General features: G+C 60.9%; 1 protein-coding gene across 1 annotated transcript in view; it reads left to right on the top strand.

Annotated features, from left to right (window-relative positions):
• The first annotated feature begins 2,873 nt into the window (after nucleotides 1-2,873).
• Nucleotides 2,874-18,897, top strand: part of EPPK1 (epiplakin 1) — a 45,997-nt gene continuing 29,973 nt past the window's right edge. Inside the window, exon 1 of the mRNA XM_075144517.1 lies at nucleotides 2,874-18,584. Within this exon, the coding sequence (XP_075000618.1) occupies nucleotides 3,264-18,584 (15,321 nt within the window). The 5' untranslated portion in view covers nucleotides 2,874-3,263. The remainder of the gene's footprint in view (nucleotides 18,585-18,897) is intronic.

Below are 18,897 nucleotides of genomic sequence, written 5' to 3'. Positions count from 1 at the left end.
CGCCCCCAGCCCTGCTGGGAATTGGGGTTTCAAGCTGCTACAGCGTTACAGGTGGCAGTGCTCAAATCCCCTCTGCGCTCTGGTGCCGGTGGCCGGCTCAGGTCTGAGACGTGCAGGGATCTGCCTGGGGCTCTTCGGATGCCGCAGCCACATCAGCGCTGCCCACCCCTGTGCCCACGGCATGCCCAGGCTGAGCCCAGCTCCTCCCAAGTGCAGCACAGCCTGCGCCATCTAACCTGGCATCTCGCTGCCGTGAGCAGCTTTCCCAGCCCTGCAAGGCGGCACGGCCCCAGGACTAGGGTGGGCAGAGCCGGTGGTGAGGTGCTGCCAGCCTCATCGTGTGTTTTGCGTGTGTGGTGCCAGGCACAGGGCTGCCCAGCACCGTCATGTGCAGGTGCATGCACCCAGCATCAGCCTGCAGGGTGGAGGAGACAGCCCTGCAAGGCAGGGGACCCCCTGTGCTCCCAGCCCGCAGCCCACAGCACAGGACAGAGTGACTCCCCCCACTCAGCCCCGCCTCGCTCTCCCCCACAGCAGCCCCCCCACCAGGCAGAGACCCCCCGAGTCCCGACTCCGCTCTCCTGCTCCTCTCACCCAGCGTGGCTCAGGACAGCCCTTCCCAGAGGCAGGCGCAGCACCCCACGGCCATCCCACCCGCCGTCCCCACCTCTTGGCACCAGACCCAGGTGCAATCCTGAACCTGCAAAAACAAAACAGCATTGCCTGGGCAGATCCAAGCCCGCGCGGCCGCACTCGCACTGACATCACGGGGCGGATGGAGCCAGCGCCTGTTGGGACCTCTCCCCCAGGACGGACAGCGAGCCTGGAGCACGGCTGGGACAGAGGAGCCCTCGCAAGGAAAAGGTGCTGGCCTGGCCGGGGGATGAGCTGGAGTGGGCACACAGGGACAGAACTGGATGCACAGAGCCCTGTTGGAGAGACCGGTCCCACAGTGGGCAGGGCCCTGGGGCACAGCGCCCGCCAGCACCAGCACACTGCTCTGCCCTCCCTGGTGTGTTTGCACTGGTGGCGTGGGGAAGGATGCGGGTCTGTGAGCCCCAGGCAGGATCTGCACCCCAGTGCCGGTGAGGGCAGTGAGATAGAGCTGGTCCGCACCGTCCCCACTCAGTGTGATGGCTGCAGGAGGTCAGCGTGGTACCGGCTCTCCTTAGGGCTGTGCCAGCGCCTTCCCCTCCGCCTCCACGTACAGTGGTTGTACCACGGGGTAGCCCTGCTCTGGCTGTGTCCTTGCAGCTGGGTCCAGAGATGCTGGCAGGCAGCACTGTGGCCCAGACGGCTCAGCCATGGGAGTTTGGGCAAGTGGGTCTCCTCGGCCTGCCACAGCGCTTCGTGTTTGGTCTCACCTGCCTCCGTAGGGCCGGTGTTGTGGTTTAACCCCACCCAGCCGCTCGCTCACTCCCCTCCGGTGGGATGGGGGAGAGAATCGGAAGGGTAAAAGTGAGAAAACTCACGGGTTGAGATAAAGACAGTTTAATAGGTAAAGCAAAAGCCACGCACGCAAGCAAAGCAAACCAAGGAATTCCCTACTCCCCATCGGCAGGCGGGTGTTCAGCCATCTCCAGGAAAGCAGGGCTCCATCACGCGTAACGGTGACTTGGGAAGACAAACGCCATCACTCCAGACATCCCCCCCTTCCTTCTTCTGCCCCCAGCTCTATATGCTGAGCCTGATGCCATATGGTATGGAATGTCCCTTTGGTCAGTTGGGGTCAGCTGTCCCAGCCGTGTCCCCTCCCAACTTCTTGTGCCCCCCCAGCCTGCTCGCTGGTGGGGTGGGGTGAGGAGCAGAAAAGGCCTTGACTCTGTGCAAGCGCTGCTCAGCAGTAATGAAAACATCCCTGTGTTACCAACGCTGTTTTCAGCACAAATCCAAAACATAGCCCCATACTAACTACCATGAAGAAAATTAACTTTATGCCAGCCAAAACCAGCACAGCTGGTCCAGCCCTGGCACACCCCGCTCTGCACTGGTGCCAGGGGCTCTGCGTTAAGGGATGGGACTCAGGAGGGAACAGGAGCCACCTCTGCTGCCCCAGCACAGCAGGGCCAGCCCCCTCTCCTCAAACCTGCTTCAACCCCAAGCCTCCTGCTGCAGGACCGGCTTCCAGCCCGAGGACTGAAGGGTGCCAGGCATGGACTCCCTGCTGTGCAAGGCTGCGGGCAGTCAGGCTCCTCTGCAGCAGCGTGGGCCACAGCCATAGCCCAGAGGCAGTGGCTGACCACAGCTCCCACACCTCTGCACAGCCCATGCTCAGCCACAAGCGCCCTCCAGCCTTCTGGTGGGCACAGCCCAGCACTTGATGGCCTCATACTCCCTCCGGCACCATAAATTGATTCTGTAATAGCTGTATCGTGGTTGATCCCAGTGTGCCCAGGAACTTTTCAAACATGAGTGCAGGCACGCAGATCCATGTGCTCCTAGTTGGCCTGCTGCACCCGCCTGCTTCTCCTTCTGCTGGCGCCCCTTCCCATGCTCTCTAAGCAATGCAAGGAGGGCAGATACCCCATCTCAGTGCAGTAGTGGGCACCAGGGAAAGGGCCTCCGGGGCTTCTTCTGCGTGCACGGCAGCTTCAGCACCTGCTCCCAGCCCCCGCCTGACCGGTGCTGCTGTGGGGAGCGTGCCAGGGGACCAGGCTGACCCCCTGTCCCTGGCAGAGGGGAGCAGCCTTTTCATGCTGGCTCAGGGTTTGCGCATCCCTGTGCCAGTGTCAGCAGCAGCCTGAGCGAGTGCTGGTACTCCCTGGGGGTTGCTGTTTTTGGCTGGTGCTTTGTCACAAGCCCAGCTGCCCTCCAGGCCTTTGAAGCACTGCAGAAGGCTTCTGTGCAGAGACAAGCCCTGCACAGACTGGTGGTCAAATGCACGTGACAGCTCATGGGGGCTTTACTCCCCACAGGAGCCAAGCCTGCCTCAGCCCAGTGCTCCACAGGTCCCACTGGTGCTTCTACTCCAGGCTCTCTCTCATGCTGAGATGTCCTAGTGCACCCAGCAAGTCTAGCTCAGAACGCAGAGGGTGCTTGCCTCTGGCAGATCTGGCTCAGGGTGTCAGGGACAGGGACAAGCACACTGCCCTGAACATACTCAGCCCTTGGCTGTTACTTCCTCCTGCCTGTGAGGTATTTCTTTATCTTTTTTCCCCCGTATTTAGCATGCAAACCATAGAAAAGTTGATTTCTCACTGAGCTTTCCCGTTCTCTCCCTTCTCTCCAGAGAGTCTTGCCAGCTGTGAAAGGAGTGCAGCGGGATGATGGAGAGCGAGCCCGCAGTGAATGGCCATGCTGCCCCCATCTCTCAGCAGGAAGACATGCCAGGAGCAAACCACTTGTGCCAGGACATATTGCCTTGCAAACGGAAAAAAGCAGCTGACGGGGATGTGATGGTGATGGATGCTTCGGAGGCAGCTAGCAGCATTGCTGGAGTGTATGTAGAGGCTTCGAAGAAGATAATGAGATTTTATGATGCCACCAGAGAGCATCTTCTGAGTTTGGATGCGGCACTCTGCCTTCTTGAGGCCCAGGCAGCCATGGGCTTCATCACTGACCCGGTGAAGAACAGGCATGTCTCTGTAGCAGAAGCCGTGCAGCTGGGGCTAGTGGGGCTGGAGCTGAAGGAGAAGCTGCTGTCTGCAGAGAAAGCTGCTACGGGCTTTGTGGACCCCTACACAGAAGAGAAAATCTCCCTCTACCAGGCGATCCAGAAGGACCTGATCGGGAGGGAGCAAGGTACTCGGCTGCTAGAGGCCCAGATTGCAACTGGAGGCATCATTGACCCAGCCACTGGCTGCCGGCTCCCAGCAGATGTTGCCTGTGAGAGGGGATATTTAGATGAAGAGATGATTCGGCTCCTCTCTGACCCCAGCAATGAGGACAGCAAAGGGTTCCTCAACCCCAATACTATGGAGAGAGTCACTTATATGGAGCTTATAAAAAGATGTGTTGTTGATCCGGCCTCAGGCTTCCTCCTCTTGCCCCTGCAAATCACGTTCCCAGGGCTGGGAGGGAGGGTGAGCAGCCAGGATCTGCTGGACTCTGGCATCATCAGCCCTGACATGTTCAGAGATCTTGAGGAGGGAAGAGTTTCTTCCCAGGAGGTAGCAGAGAATGACTCCGTTCAGCAGTTCCTGCATGGGACAAGGAGCGTGGCTGGTGTTGTCCTGCCTTCCAGTGAGCGGAAAAGCCTTTACCAGGCACTGAAAGAGCATCTCCTCATGCCTGGTGCTGCTCTGATGCTCCTGCAAGTCCAGGCCTCCACTGGCAGCCTGACAGACCCCATAAAGAACAAAAGCTACTCAGTTGATGAGGCTGTCAGGGTTGGTCTCATCGGCCCAGAGCTTCATGAGAAACTGTCTTCAGCTGAGAGGACCATCACTGGATACAGGGACCCATGCACTGGAGAAATGCTCTCTTTGTTCCAAGCCATCAGGAAGGGCTTTATCCCCAGGGATCATGGCATTTGCCTTCTGGAGGCTCAGATGGCCACAGGGGGTATAATTGCTCCAGGCAGGCACCTCCGTGTCCCCACAGAGACAGCTTGCAAGTGGGGGTACCTGGACGAGGCCACAAGACAGCTCCTCTCCAGTACTACTGATGACATGAAAGGGTTCTTCGACCCTAGCTCCAAGGAGAAGCTGATCTACGCAGACCTGCTCAAGCGCTGTGTCACTGATCCCAACACGGGGCTTCTTCTGCTGCCACTTGGTGGAGACAGCAGAGAAGGATCCGAGGGAACCCACCTCTTCTTTGACCATAGGACCCAAACAGCTCTGGAAAACACAGAGGTACCCATTGCTTTAGGTAAATTCAAGGGAAAGTCGGTGTCTCTCTGGAAACTCCTCTTCTCGGACTACATCCAGAGTGAGCGAAGAGCTGCTCTCACCCAGCAGTACCTTGCAGGAATGCTCTCTACGCAAGAATTGGGTAAGGCAGTCAGTGCCGCCATTGAGGAAATGGCTTCCGCTGCTAATGTCACCTTTGAAGGACTGAGGGACCGTGTGACAGCTGACCAGCTCCTGAGCTCGGAAATCATCAACAAAGATTTGTTTAAGAAACTGAAGGAGGGAGAAACATCAGCCAAAGAAGTTGTCAGCATGGACACTGTCAAGAAGTATCTGCAAGGGACAGGTAGCATTGGTGGGCTCCTGCTTCCTGACTCCCAGGAGAAGATCAGCATCTACCAGGCAAAGCGGAAAGGACTTTTAAGGCCAGGAACATCACTGATCCTCCTGGAGGCACAGGCTGCTACTGGATTTATCATTGACCCAGCTGCCAACAAAAAGTATTCTGTGGATGAGGCGTTAAGAGCGAATGTCATTGGCCCAGATGTTTATGACAAGCTACTGACTGCAGAGAAATCAGTCACCGGCTACAGAGATCCTTACTCAGGGAACAAGATCTCCCTCTTCCAGGCCATGAAGAAGGAGCTCATCGTCAAGGAGCATGCTATCCGCCTGCTCGAGGCCCAGATCGCCACCGGCGGCATCATCGACCCCGTGCACAGCCACCGCATCCCTGTGGAGGTGGCCTACCGGCGCGGCTACTTTGACAAGAAGATGAACTTAATCCTTTCTGATCCCAGTGATGACACCAAGGGCTTCTTTGACCCCAACACACATGAGAACCTCACCTACCTGCAGCTGAAAGAGAAGTGCATCACAGAGCCATCCACCGGGCTCTGCCTCCTTCCTCTGAACAGCAGGAAGCGTCAGTTCATCAATGACACCACCAGACGAGTGTTCAGGAGCTCCTGGATGCCAGTCAGGTTTGGGCGGTTACGAGGAGAGAAGGTCTCAGTCTGGGACCTGCTGAACTCCCAGTACTTCAGCGAGGGGAGGCGCCGAGAGATATTCAACCACTACCAGCTGAAGAAGCTCAACCTGGAGCAAATTCGAATCATGTTAGAGGAGGAAATGAAAAAATGGGCCCCCATCAAGTTCCCAGCCATGAGAGGCAGCGTCAGCGCTTATCACCTCATGGAAACAGGTGTCATTGACAAGGCCCTGTTTGAGAAGGTGTTGGAGGGATCCGTCACACCAGAGGAAGTCCAGCGCATGGACTCTGTCAGAAAGTACCTCTATGGCTCTGGCAGCATCGGGGGGATTGTACTGCAGCCATCAAACCAGAGGATAAGCATTTACGAGGCCATGAAGAAAAACATCATGGTACCAGGAGTCGCTCTCCCACTGCTAGAGGCCCAGGCTGCCACAGGCTTCATCATTGACCCAGTGAACAACCAGAAACTCTGTGTGGATGATGCCATCAAGGAGGGAGTCATTGGGCCAGAAGTCCACGAGAAGCTGCAGCACGCAGAAGGGGCTGTAACAGGCTATAAAGATCCTTTCACAGGCAAGAAGATACCCCTCTTCCAGGCAATGAAGAAGGGCCTGATTGCTGACAAACAGGCCATGCAGTTGATGGAGGTGCAGGTGGCTACAGGAGGCATCATTGACCCAGCATGTGGCCACTATATCCCCATTGAATCTGCCCAGAAGAGAGGGTGCCTGGATGAGGACACAAGCAAGGCCCTTTCTAAGCCCAGTGACAATAACAGAGCCTTCTGTGCCCCAGACAGCAAAGAGACCATGACCTATGCCGAGCTAATCAAGCGCTGCCAGAAGGACGAGATCTCTGGCTTCCACTTGCTGCCTCTGCCACAGACAGCTGCTCCTGCCTACACCGACAAACAAATCCAACGGATTTTTAAGGAAACTGTGGTGAAGGAAAAAGGGGTCTCCCTCTGGGAGCTACTCCATTCTGGGTATTTCACCGAGGAGCAGCGGAGTGACTTTGTGGAGAGGTTCCGGTCTGAGGAAATGTCGCTGCAGCAGCTGGTTGCTCTCGTGCTCAGACTGGTTGGGGAGATGGAAATGAAAGCCCACACCCACGTCACCTTGGAAGGCTTGCGGGGCAGTGTCCCTGCAGTCTGGCTGCTGGATGCTGGCATCATTACCGAGAAGATGTTTGAAGAACTGGCTCAGGGCATAAAAACTCCCGAGGAAGTGGCTGCCATGGAGAGTGTGAAGAGGTACTTGCAGGGCACAGGCAGCATTGCCGGGGTATTCATAGAGGCATCTAAAAAGAAGATGAGCTTTTACGATGCCATGAAAAACAATCATCTCCTCCCTGGGGCTGCTCTGAGGCTGCTAGAAGCTCAGGCAGCCACAGGATACCTAACTGACCCGATAACAAACCAGAGACTCAGCGTGAGGGATGCTGTGAAAGCAGCTGTTGTGGGTGAAGAGCTCACCGAGAAACTCCTTCTAGCTGAGAGGGCAGTGACTGGCTACACGGACCCCTACACGGGGAGCTCCATCTCACTATGCCAAGCACTAAGGAAAGAGTTGATTCCCCTGGGAGATGCTGTTCCCTTGCTAGAGGCCCAGCTGGCCACAGGAGGGGTCATTGATCCCATTCACCACCATCACCTTCCCCTCCAGGCTGCGTGCAGATATGGCTTCTACGATGAGGACCTGAACCAAACCCTCTCTCAGCTGAATGAGAGCACCAAAATCTTTTTTGATCCAAACACAAAGGAGAACATGACCTACCAGCAGCTGAAGGACAAGTGCATTCATGAGGCTGAGTCAGGTCTCTGGCTCCTTCCTCTGTCAGAAAACGCGATGTTCTGTGTGGATGAACAAACCATGGAGGTGCTGAAATCTGTGACTGTTTGTGTCAACATAGGGCGGTTCAAAGGACAGACAGTGTCAGTCTGGGACCTTCTCAACTCTGAATACCTCTCAGACAGCCAGAGGAGAGAGCTAGTGCAAAAGTACAAAGATGAGAATACTGAAGTGCTACATGAAATCATAACAATTGTCACCACAATCATCAAAGAGACTGAGACACAAGGCACGAAGTTTGCATTCAAGGGCCTGCGGAAAAAAGTATCCGCCAGTGACCTCTTCCAGTCTCAACTGATAGACAAAAAAACCCTCGATGAGCTCAACCAGGGGAAGAAAACAGTCAAAGAAGTCACTGAAATGGACTCTGTCCGCAGGTACCTGGAGGGCAGCAATTTCATAGCAGGGGTCCTTATACAGCCAAGCAATGAGAAGATGAACATCTACCAGGCCATGAGGAAGGGCATCCTGAGGCCAGGGACGGCACTGGTGCTGCTGGAGGCGCAGGCTGCCACTGGCTACATCATTGACCCAGAGAAAAACAAGAAGTTTTCAGTGGAGGAAGCACTAACTACAGGTCTAATTGGAGGGGAGATTTTTGAGAAGTTACTCTGTGCAGAAAGAGCCGTGACAGGCTACACTGACCCCTACACAAAAGCCCCGATGTCCCTGTTTGAAGCTATGAACCAAGGACTGATTGTGAAGAGCCATGGCATCCGCCTGCTCGAGGCCCAGATCGCCACCGGCGGCATCATCGACCCCGTGCACAGCCACCGTATCCCTGTGGAGGTGGCCTACCGGCGTGGCTACTTCAATCAGGAGATGAACCAGATCCTTTCTGACCCCACCGATGACACCAAGGGCTTCTTCGACCCCAATACCCACGAGAACCTCACCTACATGCAGCTCCTGGAGAGATGTGTCCAAGATTCAGAGACTGGGTTGTACATGCTACAAGTTGTACAGGAAGGAGGAAAGTACTTCTACATTGATGAGTTTACAAAACAGGTTTTGCGCTCAAAGCCCCTTGAAGTGAAAGTTGGAAAGTTTAAGGACCAAACAGTTTCCATCTGGGAAATTCTCTGCTCTCATTACATCTCCGAGCAAAAAAGGAAAGAACTAGTGATGCAGTACAAATGCAAAACCCTCACACTGGAAGACCTTATAGCCCTCATCCTCAAGATAATTGAGGATACAGAGCAAAAAGCAGAAGCCCTCAAGGTTAAAGGACTCCGGGGGGATGTGTCAATATCAGAACTGTTTAACTCTGAGATAATTGACAAGAAAACTCTAGATCAGCTGCAGGATGGGAGTCTCACACTTGCCAGCCTCACAAAGAGGGACACCATCAAAAGGTACTTGGATGGCACTGGATGCATTGCCGGGGTTCTACTCCCATCAAAGAAAGAGAAGTTGAGCATCTACCAGGCCCTGAAGAAGGGCCTCCTCACAGAGCAATGTGCACTGGGGCTGCTGGAGGCACAGGCTGCCACCGGTTTTCTTATAGACCCACTGAAAAATAAGCAGCTCTCTGTGGAGGAGGCTGTCTCATCTGGGCTGGTGGGGAGCCACTTGCACAAGAAGCTACTGTCAGCAGACAAAGCTGTGACAGGATACACAGATCCTCAGGGAGGAAATAAAATATCCCTCTTCCAGGCCATAAGGCAAAAGATAACAGCCAAGGAGCACGGCATCCACCTGCTTGAGGCCCAGCTTGCCACCGGCGGCATCATCGACCCCGTGCACAGCCACCGCCTCCCCGTGGAGGTGGCCTACCGGCGCGGCTACTTGGATGATGATATGTTTCTCCTACTTTCTGATCCAGATCATGGTAGCAAAGGTTTTATAGATCCAAACACTCATGAGAAAATCAGTTACAGTCAGCTGCTACAGAGATGTTCCAAAGACAGAGATACTGGATTGTACCTGCTGCAGGTCATGGAAAAAGAAGATGACTATTTCTACATTGATGAGCAAACAAAAAATGCCTTATTATCCACAAAAGTAAAAGTGCCTGTTGGAAAATACAAAGAACATGTATTATCACTGTGGGAACTTCTCTGTTCTGAGTACATCACAGCAGAGAAAAGAAAAGAACTGGTGAAAAAATATAAAGAGGAATCCCATCACATTATACAAGGAATCATTGATACAATACTAAATATCATTAAAGAAAAAGAAGAGGGCAGAAGTGATGTCTGGTTCCAGGGACTCAGACAACAAATAACAGCATCAGAACTTCTCAGTGCACAGATAATTACAGAAGAAACAATGGAAAAACTCCATGAAGGGAAAAAGACGGCACAAGAAATATCACAAATGGATAGCGTGAGAAGATACCTTGAGGGAACTGGAAGCATCGCTGGTGTGTTGGTGCCCTCCAAGGCTGACCCCGCCAAGATGGAGAAGATGAGCATCTACCAGGCCATGTGGAAGGGCATCCTGAGACCAGGAACAGCACTGGTGCTGCTGGAGGCGCAGGCTGCCACCGGCTTCATTGTTGACCCGCTCACCAACAAGAAGCTCTCCGTGGACGAGGCCGTCTCGTCCGGGCTGGTGGGCAGCGAGTTACAAAAAAAACTTCTTTGTGCAGAGAAAGCCGTGACAGCCTACACCGACCCTGGTACAGGACAAAAGATCTCCCTCTTCCAGGCCATGAAGAAGGAGCTCATCGTCAAGGAGCACGGCATCCGCCTGCTCGAGGCCCAGATCGCCACCGGCGGCATCATCGACCCCGTGCACAGCCACCGCCTCCCCGTGGAGGTGGCCTACCGGCGCGGCTACTTCGACCAGGAGATGAACCAGATCCTCTCCGACCCCACCGACGACACCAAGGGCTTCTTCGACCCCAACACCCACGAGAACCTCACCTACATGCAGCTCCTCCGCCGCTGCGTGCCCGACCCGGACACGGGGCTGCTCATGCTCCAGCTGATGGACAAGGGCTCCGTGCTCTACCAGCTGACCGAGGACGCACGGAAAGCCCTGCAGGCCGCCCGCACCACCGTCAGCGTGGGGCTCTTCCAGGGCCAGAGCGTCACCGTCTGGGAGCTCCTCTTCTCCCGCTACGTCCCCGACCACCGGCGCCAGGACCTCCTCCGGAAGTACAAGGCGGGGACGGTCACCATCTCCGAGATGATCGCCCTCCTCACCGCCATCATCACCGGGGCTGAGGGCCAGGGCCACGGCGCTGCCCTGGCCCACAAGCCGACGCAGCGGGAGGCCCCGCCGCCAGCCGAGAATGGCGAAGCCGCCGACTCCCAGCAGGAGCAGGAGCGGGAGCGGGAGCGGGAGCGGGAGCTGGAGCTGGAGCGGTCCCTGAAGTCCCGCACCGTCGAGGTCTCGGCGGGCGGCTTCCACGGCAGGAAGGTCTCCCTGTGGGAGCTCCTCTTCTCCAAGTACACCCCCGAGGCAAAGAGGCAGGAGCTGCTGGGGGAGGTCCGGGCCGGGAGCCTGGCGCTGGACGAGCTGGCAAGGCTCCTCACCGTCCTCGTCGAGGAGGCCGCGGAGCGGAGCAGCAACGTGAAATTCACGGGCCTCAGGAGGCAGGTGACCGCCTCGGACCTGCTGGACTCGGGCATCATCGACAAGGACACGCTGGCCGACCTCGTCCAGGGCTCCAAGACGGTGGAGGAGGTGACGGAAATGGCCTCCGTCAAGCGCTACCTGGACGGCACGGGCTGCATCGCCGGCGTGCTGGTGCCCTCCAAGGCCGACCCCGCCAAGATGGAGAAGATGAGCATCTACCAGGCCATGTGGAAGGGCATCCTGAGGCAGGGCACGGCCCTGGTGCTGCTGGAGGCGCAGGCTGCCACCGGCTTCGTCGTTGACCCGCTCACCAACAAGAAGCTCTCCGTGGACGAGGCCGTCTCGTCCGGGCTGGTGGGCAGCGAGCTGCACGAGAAGCTCCTGTCGGCCGAGAGGGCCGTGACGGGCTACACCGACCCCTACACCGGCGGCCAGATCTCCCTCTTCCAGGCCATGAAGAAGGAGCTCATCGTCAAGGAGCACGGCATCCGCCTGCTCGAGGCCCAGATCGCCACCGGCGGCATCATCGACCCCGTGCACAGCCACCGCCTCCCCGTGGAGGTGGCCTACCGGCGCGGCTACTTCGACCAGGAGATGAACCAGATCCTCTCCGACCCCACCGACGACACCAAGGGCTTCTTCGACCCCAACACCCACGAGAACCTCACCTACATGCAGCTCCTCCGCCGCTGCGTGCCCGACCCGGACACGGGGCTGCTCATGCTCCAGCTGATGGACAAGGGCTCCGTGCTCTACCAGCTGACCGAGGACGCACGGAAAGCCCTGCAGGCCGCCCGCACCACCGTCAGCGTGGGGCTCTTCCAGGGCCAGAGCGTCACCGTCTGGGAGCTCCTCTTCTCCCGCTACGTCCCCGACCACCGGCGCCAGGACCTCCTCCGGAAGTACAAGGCGGGGACGGTCACCATCTCCGAGATGATCGCCCTCCTCACCGCCATCATCACCGGGGCTGAGGGCCAGGGCCACGGCGCTGCCCTGGCCCACAAGCCGACGCAGCGGGAGGCCCCGCCGCCAGCCGAGAATGGCGAAGCCGCCGACTCCCAGCAGGAGCAGGAGCGGGAGCGGGAGCGGGAGCGGGAGCTGGAGCTGGAGCGGTCCCTGAAGTCCCGCACCGTCGAGGTCTCGGCGGGCGGCTTCCACGGCAGGAAGGTCTCCCTGTGGGAGCTCCTCTTCTCCAAGTACACCCCCGAGGCAAAGAGGCAGGAGCTGCTGGGGGAGGTCCGGGCCGGGAGCCTGGCGCTGGACGAGCTGGCAAGGCTCCTCACCGTCCTCGTCGAGGAGGCCGCGGAGCGGAGCAGCAACGTGAAATTCACGGGCCTCAGGAGGCAGGTGACCGCCTCGGACCTGCTGGACTCGGGCATCATCGACAAGGACACGCTGGCCGACCTCGTCCAGGGCTCCAAGACGGTGGAGGAGGTGACGGAAATGGCCTCCGTCAAGCGCTACCTGGACGGCACGGGCTGCATCGCCGGCGTGCTGGTGCCCTCCAAGGCCGACCCCGCCAAGATGGAGAAGATGAGCATCTACCAGGCCATGTGGAAGGGCATCCTGAGGCAGGGCACGGCCCTGGTGCTGCTGGAGGCGCAGGCTGCCACCGGCTTCGTCGTTGACCCGCTCACCAACAAGAAGCTCTCCGTGGACGAGGCCGTCTCGTCCGGGCTGGTGGGCAGCGAGCTGCACGAGAAGCTCCTGTCGGCCGAGAGGGCCGTGACGGGCTACACCGACCCCTACACCGGCGGCCAGATCTCCCTCTTCCAGGCCATGAAGAAGGAGCTCATCGTCAAGGAGCACGGCATCCGCCTGCTCGAGGCCCAGATCGCCACCGGCGGCATCATCGACCCCGTGCACAGCCACCGCCTCCCCGTGGAGGTGGCCTACCGGCGCGGCTACTTCGACCAGGAGATGAACCAGATCCTCTCCGACCCCACCGACGACACCAAGGGCTTCTTCGACCCCAACACCCACGAGAACCTCACCTACATGCAGCTCCTCCGCCGCTGCGTGCCCGACCCGGACACGGGGCTGCTCATGCTCCAGCTGATGGACAAGGGCTCCGTGCTCTACCAGCTGACCGAGGACGCACGGAAAGCCCTGCAGGCCGCCCGCACCACCGTCAGCGTGGGGCTCTTCCAGGGCCAGAGCGTCACCGTCTGGGAGCTCCTCTTCTCCCGCTACGTCCCCGACCACCGGCGCCAGGACCTCCTCCGGAAGTACAAGGCGGGGACGGTCACCATCTCCGAGATGATCGCCCTCCTCACCGCCATCATCACCGGGGCTGAGGGCCAGGGCCACGGCGCTGCCCTGGCCCACAAGCCGACGCAGCGGGAGGCCCCGCCGCCAGCCGAGAATGGCGAAGCCGCCGACTCCCAGCAGGAGCAGGAGCGGGAGCGGGAGCGGGAGCGGGAGCTGGAGCTGGAGCGGTCCCTGAAGTCCCGCACCGTCGAGGTCTCGGCGGGCGGCTTCCACGGCAGGAAGGTCTCCCTGTGGGAGCTCCTCTTCTCCAAGTACACCCCCGAGGCAAAGAGGCAGGAGCTGCTGGGGGAGGTCCGGGCCGGGAGCCTGGCGCTGGACGAGCTGGCAAGGCTCCTCACCGTCCTCGTCGAGGAGGCCGCGGAGCGGAGCAGCAACGTGAAATTCACGGGCCTCAGGAGGCAGGTGACCGCCTCGGACCTGCTGGACTCGGGCATCATCGACAAGGACACGCTGGCCGACCTCGTCCAGGGCTCCAAGACGGTGGAGGAGGTGACGGAAATGGCCTCCGTCAAGCGCTACCTGGACGGCACGGGCTGCATCGCCGGCGTGCTGGTGCCCTCCAAGGCCGACCCCGCCAAGATGGAGAAGATGAGCATCTACCAGGCCATGTGGAAGGGCATCCTGAGGCAGGGCACGGCCCTGGTGCTGCTGGAGGCGCAGGCTGCCACCGGCTTCGTCGTTGACCCGCTCACCAACAAGAAGCTCTCCGTGGACGAGGCCGTCTCGTCCGGGCTGGTGGGCAGCGAGCTGCACGAGAAGCTCCTGTCGGCCGAGAGGGCCGTGACGGGCTACACCGACCCCTACACCGGCGGCCAGATCTCCCTCTTCCAGGCCATGAAGAAGGAGCTCATCGTCAAGGAGCACGGCATCCGCCTGCTCGAGGCCCAGATCGCCACCGGCGGCATCATCGACCCCGTGCACAGCCACCGCCTCCCCGTGGAGGTGGCCTACCGGCGCGGCTACTTCGACCAGGAGATGAACCAGATCCTCTCCGACCCCACCGACGACACCAAGGGCTTCTTTGACCCCAACACCCACGAGAACCTCACCTACATGCAGCTCCTCCGCCGCTGCGTGCCCGACCCGGACACGGGGCTGCTCATGCTCCAGCTGATGGACAAGGGCTCCGTGCTCTACCAGCTGACCGAGGACGCACGGAAAGCCCTGCAGGCCGCCCGCACCACCGTCAGCGTGGGGCTCTTCCAGGGCCAGAGCGTCACCGTCTGGGAGCTCCTCTTCTCCCGCTACGTCCCCGACCACCGGCGCCAGGACCTCCTCCGGAAGTACAAGGCGGGGACGGTCACCATCTCCGAGATGATCGCCCTCCTCACCGCCATCATCACCGGGGCTGAGGGCCAGGGCCACGGCGCTGCCCTGGCCCACAAGCCGACGCAGCGGGAGGCCCCGCCGCCAGCCGAGAATGGCGAAGCCGCCGACTCCCAGCAGGAGCAGGAGCGGGAGCGGGAGCGGGAGCGGGAGCTGGAGCTGGAGCGGTCCCTGAAGTCCCGCACCGTCGAGGTCTCGGCGGGCGGCTTCCACGGCAGGAAGGTCTCCCTGTGGGAGCTCCTCTTCTCCAAGTACACCCCCGAGGCAAAGAGGCAGGAGCTGCTGGGGGAGGTCCGGGCCGGGAGCCTGGCGCTGGACGAGCTGGCAAGGCTCCTCACCGTCCTCGTCGAGGAGGCCGCGGAGCGGAGCAGCAACGTGAAATTCACGGGCCTCAGGAGGCAGGTGACCGCCTCGGACCTGCTGGACTCGGGCATCATCGACAAGGACACGCTGGCCGACCTCGTCCAGGGCTCCAAGACGGTGGAGGAGGTGACGGAAATGGCCTCCGTCAAGCGCTACCTGGACGGCACGGGCTGCATCGCCGGCGTGCTGGTGCCCTCCAAGGCCGACCCCGCCAAGATGGAGAAGATGAGCATCTACCAGGCCATGTGGAAGGGCATCCTGAGGCAGGGCACGGCCCTGGTGCTGCTGGAGGCGCAGGCTGCCACCGGCTTCGTCGTTGACCCGCTCACCAACAAGAAGCTCTCCGTGGACGAGGCCGTCTCGTCCGGGCTGGTGGGCAGCGAGCTGCACGAGAAGCTCCTGTCGGCCGAGAGGGCCGTGACGGGCTACACCGACCCCTACACCGGCGGCCAGATCTCCCTCTTCCAGGCCATGAAGAAGGAGCTCATCGTCAAGGAGCACGGCATCCGCCTGCTCGAGGCCCAGATCGCCACCGGCGGCATCATCGACCCCGTGCACAGCCACCGCCTCCCCGTGGAGGTGGCCTACCGGCGCGGCTACTTCGACCAGGAGATGAACCAGATCCTCTCCGACCCCACCGACGACACCAAGGGCTTCTTCGACCCCAACACCCACGAGAACCTCACCTACATGCAGCTCCTCCGCCGCTGCGTGCCCGACCCGGACACGGGGCTGCTCATGCTCCAGCTGATGGACAAGGGCTCCGTGCTCTACCAGCTGACCGAGGACGCACGGAAAGCCCTGCAGGCCGCCCGCACCACCGTCAGCGTGGGGCTCTTCCAGGGCCAGAGCGTCACCGTCTGGGAGCTCCTCTTCTCCCGCTACGTCCCCGACCACCGGCGCCAGGACCTCCTCCGGAAGTACAAGGCGGGGACGGTCACCATCTCCGAGATGATCGCCCTCCTCACCGCCATCATCACCGGGGCTGAGGGCCAGGGCCACGGCGCTGCCCTGGCCCACAAGCCGACGCAGCGGGAGGCCCCGCCGCCAGCCGAGAATGGCGAAGCCGCCGACTCCCAGCAGGAGCAGGAGCGGGAGCGGGAGCGGGAGCGGGAGCTGGAGCTGGAGCGGTCCCTGAAGTCCCGCACCGTCGAGGTCTCGGCGGGCGGCTTCCACGGCAGGAAGGTCTCCCTGTGGGAGCTCCTCTTCTCCAAGTACACCCCCGAGGCAAAGAGGCAGGAGCTGCTGGGGGAGGTCCGGGCCGGGAGCCTGGCGCTGGACGAGCTGGCAAGGCTCCTCACCGTCCTCGTCGAGGAGGCCGCGGAGCGGAGCAGCAACGTGAAATTCACGGGCCTCAGGAGGCAGGTGACCGCCTCGGACCTGCTGGACTCGGGCATCATCGACAAGGACACGCTGGCCGACCTCGTCCAGGGCTCCAAGACGGTGGAGGAGGTGACGGAAATGGCCTCCGTCAAGCGCTACCTGGACGGCACGGGCTGCATCGCCGGCGTGCTGGTGCCCTCCAAGGCCGACCCCGCCAAGATGGAGAAGATGAGCATCTACCAGGCCATGTGGAAGGGCATCCTGAGGCAGGGCACGGCCCTGGTGCTGCTGGAGGCGCAGGCTGCCACCGGCTTCGTCGTTGACCCGCTCACCAACAAGAAGCTCTCCGTGGACGAGGCCGTCTCGTCCGGGCTGGTGGGCAGCGAGCTGCACGAGAAGCTCCTGTCGGCCGAGAGGGCCGTGACGGGCTACACCGACCCCTACACCGGCGGCCAGATCTCCCTCTTCCAGGCCATGAAGAAGGAGCTCATCGTCAAGGAGCACGGCATCCGCCTGCTCGAGGCCCAGATCGCCACCGGCGGCATCATCGACCCCGTGCACAGCCACCGCCTCCCCGTGGAGGTGGCCTACCGGCGCGGCTACTTCGACCAGGAGATGAACCAGATCCTCTCCGACCCCACCGACGACACCAAGGGCTTCTTCGACCCCAACACCCACGAGAACCTCACCTACATGCAGCTCCTCCGCCGCTGCGTGCCCGACCCGGACACGGGGCTGCTCATGCTCCAGCTGATGGACAAGGGCTCCGTGCTCTACCAGCTGACCGAGGACGCACGGAAAGCCCTGCAGGCCGCCCGCACCACCGTCAGCGTGGGGCTCTTCCAGGGCCAGAGCGTCACCGTCTGGGAGCTCCTCTTCTCCCGCTACGTCCCCGACCACCGGCGCCAGGACCTCCTCCGGAAGTACAAGGCGGGGACGGTCACCATCTCCGAGATGATCGCCCTCCTCACCGCCATCATCACCGGGGCTGAGGGCCAGGGCCACGGCGCTGCCCTGGCCCACAAGCCGACGCAGCGGGAGGCCCCGCCGCCAGCCGAGAATGGCGAAGCCGCCGACTCCCAGCAGGAGCAGGAGCGGGAGCGGGAGCGGGAGCGGGAGCTGGAGCTGGAGCGGTCCCTGAAGTCCCGCACCGTCGAGGTCTCGGCGGGCGGCTTCCACGGCAGGAAGGTCTCCCTGTGGGAGCTCCTCTTCTCCAAGTACACCCCCGAGGCAAAGAGGCAGGAGCTGCTGGGGGAGGTCCGGGCCGGGAGCCTGGCGCTGGACGAGCTGGCAAGGCTCCTCACCGTCCTCGTCGAGGAGGCCGCGGAGCGGAGCAGCAACGTGAAATTCACGGGCCTCAGGAGGCAGGTGACCGCCTCGGACCTGCTGGACTCGGGCATCATCGACAAGGACACGCTGGCCGACCTCGTCCAGGGCTCCAAGACGGTGGAGGAGGTGACGGAAATGGCCTCCGTCAAGCGCTACCTGGACGGCACGGGCTGCATCGCCGGCGTGCTGGTGCCCTCCAAGGCCGACCCCGCCAAGATGGAGAAGATGAGCATCTACCAGGCCATGTGGAAGGGCATCCTGAGGCAGGGCACGGCCCTGGTGCTGCTGGAGGCGCAGGCTGCCACCGGCTTCGTCGTTGACCCGCTCACCAACAAGAAGCTCTCCGTGGACGAGGCCGTCTCGTCCGGGCTGGTGGGCAGCGAGCTGCACGAGAAGCTCCTGTCGGCCGAGAGGGCCGTGACGGGCTACACCGACCCCTACACCGGCGGCCAGATCTCCCTCTTCCAGGCCATGAAGAAGGAGCTCATCGTCAAGGAGCACGGCATCCGCCTGCTCGAGGCCCAGATCGCCACCGGCGGCATCATCGACCCCGTGCACAGCCACCGCCTCCCCGTGGAGGTGGCCTACCGGCGCGGCTACTTCGACCAGGAGATGAACCAGATCCTCTCCGACCCCACCGACGACACCAAGGGCTTCTTCGACCCCAACACCCACGAGAACCTCACCTACATGCAGCTCCTCCGCCGCTGCGTGCCCGACCCGGACACGGGGCTGCTCATGCTCCAGCTGATGGACAAGGGCTCCGTGCTCTACCAGCTGACCGAGGACGCACGGAAAGCCCTGCAGGCCGCCCGCACCACCGTCAGCGTGGGGCTCTTCCAGGGCCAGAGCGTCACCGTCTGGGAGCTCCTCTTCTCCCGCTACGTCCCCGACCACCGGCGCCAGGACCTCCTCCGGAAGTACAAGGCGGGGACGGTCACCATCTCCGAGATGATCGCCCTCCTCACCGCCATCATCACCGGGGCTGAGGGCCAGGGCCACGGCGCTGCCCTGGCCCACAAGCCGACGCAGCGGGAGGCCCCGCCGCCAGCCGAGAATGGCGAAGCCGCCGACTCCCAGCAGGAGCAGGAGCGGGAGCGGGAGCGGGAGCGGGAGCTGG

The sequence above is a fragment of the Calonectris borealis genome, chromosome 2, assembly GCF_964195595.1.
Source record: "Calonectris borealis chromosome 2, bCalBor7.hap1.2, whole genome shotgun sequence".
Classification (NCBI taxonomy): Eukaryota; Metazoa; Chordata; class Aves; order Procellariiformes; family Procellariidae; genus Calonectris; species Calonectris borealis.
This window is presented reverse-complemented; position numbering and strand designations above follow the sequence as displayed.